At 36.1% G+C, this 4,980-nt stretch overlaps 1 protein-coding gene across 3 annotated transcripts; it reads left to right on the top strand.

The window, feature by feature from the left end:
- Positions 1–303: 303 nt before the first annotated feature.
- On the top strand, positions 304–1,852 carry LOC147637375 (uncharacterized). Of its 3 annotated transcripts, none has more exons than XM_086799162.1 (4): positions 304–605; positions 728–764; positions 1,253–1,374; positions 1,451–1,852. In XM_086799162.1, the coding sequence occupies exons 1-4, from the start codon at positions 375–377 to the stop codon at positions 1,520–1,522; spliced, it is 462 nt and encodes a 153-aa protein (XP_086655288.1). In that variant the 5' UTR covers positions 304–374; the 3' UTR covers positions 1,523–1,852. The 3 variants fall into 3 exon arrangements, with proteins under 3 accessions (XP_086655288.1, XP_086655287.1, XP_086655286.1); XM_086799161.1 differs by having other exon boundaries at positions 305–644; positions 737–764; XM_086799160.1 differs by having other exon boundaries at positions 313–644.
- Positions 1,853–4,980: the final 3,128 nt, after the last annotated feature.

Genomic DNA, 4,980 nt, shown 5'->3' on the forward strand with positions numbered 1-4,980 from the left:
TGGAGTCTAGACTCAAAGCAACCATCCTTCAGCTCTCTCCTGGACCTTCTTCCACTACAGATGCGGAGCCGCCAGCCAAAAAGAAAGACGAAATCGAACAATGCATGGACAGCAGCCACATGTTGTGTCAAGAAAGAAATTGGAGGGAAAAAAACTCTCAAAAAATTGGTCTCAAAACCTTCGGAAAAAAACAAATATTAAAACCCTTTTAACAAAATGCATATGCCTTTTGTGATTCTACTGATATAAGGACCTATGGAAGGTTCCAGCTTGTTGCTCGTGTAAACGGGACCTCTCTTTCAATGTATTATATAAGCCATCGTGGGCATTATCCTTTATTTGATTTAAATGTGTGGGTAATATTAGTGGCGGGTATGGTGGCAACAGCAATAGGCCTGTGGCCGCCCTGTACTCCCAGTGTTGTGTTGGAGGCGGCCTCGCTTTACAGATGCCATGATGGAGCTACAGTAAACCTGTCTGCACATGGAGGAAGGAAATCTTTCTGCTGCAAATCGAGAAAGGCCTTGTTATTGCTATCGCGAGGAAGGCGCAGAGACAGCCTTCACTGCAGAGCAGCAGCCCCAGAACCGCTTGATCTCACCGAGGTAAACGTGGAAAGAGTTCTCTTGGATGCACGCAGCGAGGTATGGCCTTACTGTGTTCAACAATTTCTCCCCTTTTCTGCAACACAGCCAGGCTCACCCTAAAGATGCCCATTCCTTTGCAGCTTCTGCAGATTTTTGACACATCTGTAGGAATCACAGGTACTACCTTCTTCAACTTTTTTCTTTTCTGGAAGAGGGTTTTAATAATACTCTCTGCAAGCTTATCTTTACAAACTGCGGAAACAATATACGTACATATGCATGTACACACACCTAATGTGAATATGCATGTGTATATGTATATTCACATATGCATGTGAATGCATTATACATATACGTGTACGCACACACAAAGAAGGACATTTACACATTTACATGCATACATTCTTATATCTTTACATACACAATGCACAGATGGACATGTGCATGTGCGCAGAAATGTACATATGCACATACATGAAAAGTGTGTGCATACTAATTCATGCATGTCACATGCACAGATGCACATGTGCATGTGCGCAGAAATGTACATATACACATACATAAAACGTGTGCATACTAATTCATGCATGTTTCATATGTACATTAACGCTTGTAACTTGTTGCGTATGTTTCATATGTACATTAACGCTTGTAACTTGTTGCAGGCGTTGCAGAGCTTGCTGATCTTGATGGACCATTTTTAAAGCTTCGTCTGAAAGGTCGCTTTTGGCATCAAAGGTCGGTTGTTCTAGCAAGGCTAGCAAATTATCTACAGAAGCGCATACCGGTAAGCTAACCTTACCTCTGAGTTGTCTTACCTTTTCTCTTCTAGACAGTGGGTCATTTTGATCATTCCCTTACAGGAGATTGTTGAAGTAGAGATTGAAGATGATTCCCAACTTGATGACAGTCCAACAAATTTTGGGCTTAGCTAAGGCTACCTACCCCTTTCAAACTCAGTTTTTTGTTCTTTGAATGGTCTTCTCTAGATGCCTATAGATATGTGAAGACATGGATGACCATCAAGTAGGTTGGCTAAATAAGAAAATAAACAAAAGTAGTGAGTGTGGTTTGTTTCTTGGGAGTGATTCAAGATGATGTTCCAAAGTCAATGTGTCTGAAGCATAGGTTTTCTAATATTAGTGTTGATCCACACTTTATATGAGATTGGTGAATTAGGCCATAATGTATGAATTGCAGACTTGCAGCATAGTAAACGTCGAACAAAGTATCTTTTGGAGCAAATCATTCACAATTTGATCTCCTCTCTCTCTCTCTCTCTCTCTCTCTATATATATATATATATATATATATATATATATATATATACGTATGTATATATAAATATATAATACATTTGAGAAAGTCTTTTTTTTTTGGGTTTGGATTGGTGTTGTTATTTATGGAGTGGATTTGATAAAAGATCTCATCTAGGTATTCATGCATTAGTTACATAAGTCATTTTGGTCTTTTTCGTAGCGGATGTTAAAAGGTCTCTCTCTCTCTCTCTCTCTCTCTCTCTCTCTCTCTCTCTCCATTTTGGCCTTATTTGCAGATGTTAAAAGATCTCTCTCTCTCTCTCTCTCTCTCTCTCTCTCTCACACATCAAAATCTCACTAGCATGTAATGAAGTAGATTTTGTTGCACATACACAGAGGGAATGGAGCCTAGGCACTTGGGCTTAGCGTCATTTACATGTGTACTTTTGGAGGGTCTTGGGCTATATTAGGTATAGTGCTCATAGGCATTGCATTCTTTTGACTATAATGAGTACATCACTCTTTGGAGCTCTAAGCTTCCAGGGTGGACTTCTTCCTCTTGAGATTTTAGGATGGTGATTTACATCCATGTTGTTACTCTATGCTTTGAGTTGTCAATCCTAGTTTCTTGCATTGGTATCAGAGTTCTTGGCTTAGATCTTTGTATAGGGAGTTGATAGTGATAATCATTTTTGAATTATGTTTAATCTAATTTTTAGAATACATTTTTTAAATCTTTATTAGTGATATTTATTTTAAGATTATTGTTAATCTAATTTTTTAGAATGCATTTTCTTGATTAAGATAGTGTATCATTTTTAGAATTGATTTATTTTTAGTTTTTAAATTTGTTAATTTTTTTGTTTTGACAAGATTAACAATGGAACTTGTGTTAATTATTTTTGAATTTGTATAAATCACTATTTTCAACACTCTAATCTACTTCACTATTTGATTTCTTGAACTTCTTGATCTTGATTTTTGAAATTAAGATTTGCAGAGATTTTAGCAACCAATTTTGAATGATTTTCTTGTATTGTCTTGATTAGAGAGCTTACAGTTTCAAATATTAATCTTTGAAACTCTTATTTCATCAAGATCAAACCCAAATCTTTGAATTCTTGGAAAAAGATTGCAAGAAGAAGATTAGTGTGTAAAGAATGGAGGTTATAATGTAAAGTTGTGTAGAATTGTTGCAGATATTAAGGTTTTCTGTGTAGTTGGTATAGATTTTGTAAGAAAGTGCAAAATCTTGGTGCAGTTTTAATCTTGGTGCAGTTTTAAGGAAGTGTGCAAAATTTGGTGGAGTTTCAAGAAGTGTGCAAAATATAGATTATTGTGTAGAATATGTATATTGTTGTGTAGAGTATTCAAATTGTTGGTAGAGTTCCCAGATTTTTGTTGTAGAGTGTTGTGTTGAGTGTAGATCCATTGTAGTTTTGTTGCAGAGTGTTGTGTTAAGTGTAGATTCATTGTTGCAGAGTGTTGTGTTGAGTGTAGATTCATTGTAGTATTAAACAGATCTTAAGCTTTGGTATAAATTTTTAATAAGTGGAAAAACTGAATTTCTTTCAAAACATAGAACAGGAATGGTGTAGGGAGTTAGTCTAAATCCTAATCTTGCTTTAGAGTTGATTTTTTTGAAATTTGTACAAGATCTTTACACTTTGTGTAAAGAAAACTTTAATTTCAAGTTTTATTTAGTCATAAATAAACAAGAAATGAGGACAGAAGTGAATCTTGGTGTGTTGAAGTGTAAGGAAGTGTAAATCTTGTAAGATTCTTGATAGATTAGACGATTTGATGTTAATGTTGATGTATGCAAGTGAGTATTGATGCAAGCAAGGTATCCATGGCTTGAGGTTGATAAATTTGCAGAAAGATGATGTATGCAAGGCATGAAATGATGTATGCATGTACTAATGAGAGAAAATTTGTTGCGAATGTTTGTTGATACTCTTAAAGCCTTATTGGTAGTCGAATCCATTCGTTTGGCATTAGCCAGAGTGCTCCGTATACCATAAGGTTAGAATTATGTTGGTTGTAGGTATGGGAATACCATCCATTGATTGGTTGGCATCCATTGAGGAATAGTAGTAGGCTAAGAAGCAAGGGAGGTATTCTAACCTAGTTGGCCAAGGAGTCAAACACTTAAATCTTATTTACACATATAACAATAGCTAAGGTGTCACTTGCAGTCAAACCAAGCACACAACTCAAAGTGGTTCTCATGCAATGAAAACAATACATGCACGCTTATGTGATTACATGTAAGCATGATAGGACCAAGCAGGTAAAAACAATAGTAGTAGGCCAAGAAGCAAGGGAGGTATTCTAACCTAGTTGGCCAAGGAGTCAAACACCTAGTTGGCCAAAAAGTCAAACGCCTAAATCTTATTTACACATATAACAATAGCTAAGGTGTCACTTGCAGTCAAACCAAGCACACAACTCAAAGTGGTTCTCATGCAATGAAAACAATACATGCACGCTTATGTGATTACATGTAAGCATGATGGGACCAAGCATGTAAAAACAATAAGCCAAAGGGGTGGAAAAACAGCTTTCAATAGCCATTTTGGAAAGGGATTAAGGATTAGCATGCATCTCACATATATCAGTTACAACATAAATTGAATCAAGAAACTTACAAGTAGTTCACATCGTACATGCAAATTGATTAAAGTGTCCTAGTGCAGCAAGATACCATCAAACAATTTCATACTTCAGTACTTGCAAGGATTCACATTAGTGAACTAGTAGCAAGATATCCAGTAAATCTAAAGCATAGTAGTTACAACACATAATTAGATTCAAGCTAAAGAAATGATGCTAAGGTCCTTGACATTCATCCATGGATATAGGTTTGATATAGGTGCATGCTTAGGTATTGTGTGCATTAAGTAATTGTGCAAAAAAGGCTTAAATTGCAAACAAAGACCTCAATAAAGGTCTTAAAAGAGAAAGCAACCTGCAACCAAAGGGCAAAGTTTTACTGACTTGGTCTAAGCAAAGCACGCTTAAATCCAATATTTTGACAAGATGAAGCTGAGCATGTTGGGTAGAGGAAAAAGCATCAACAAATATTTATGTAAAGTGTATAAGCATCAATACTCATAATACAATACATGCAT

This window comes from Cibotium barometz, chromosome 6 (genome assembly GCF_041138505.1).
Source record: "Cibotium barometz isolate CiBa-2024 chromosome 6, ASM4113850v1, whole genome shotgun sequence".
Classification (NCBI taxonomy): domain Eukaryota; kingdom Viridiplantae; phylum Streptophyta; class Polypodiopsida; order Cyatheales; family Cibotiaceae; genus Cibotium; species Cibotium barometz.

Excerpts from the sequence above, each read along its gene's own strand:
- LOC147637375 (XM_086799160.1), top strand. The coding sequence starts at position 375 with ATGGTGGCAACAGCAATAGGCCTGTGGCCGCCCTGTACTCCCAGTGTT. Across the intron at positions 645-727 it reads TCTTGGATGCACGCAGCGAG|CTTCTGCAGATTTTTGACAC; the intron begins GTATGGCCTTAC and ends ATTCCTTTGCAG. Across the intron at positions 765-1,252 it reads CACATCTGTAGGAATCACAG|GCGTTGCAGAGCTTGCTGAT; the intron begins GTACTACCTTCT and ends AACTTGTTGCAG.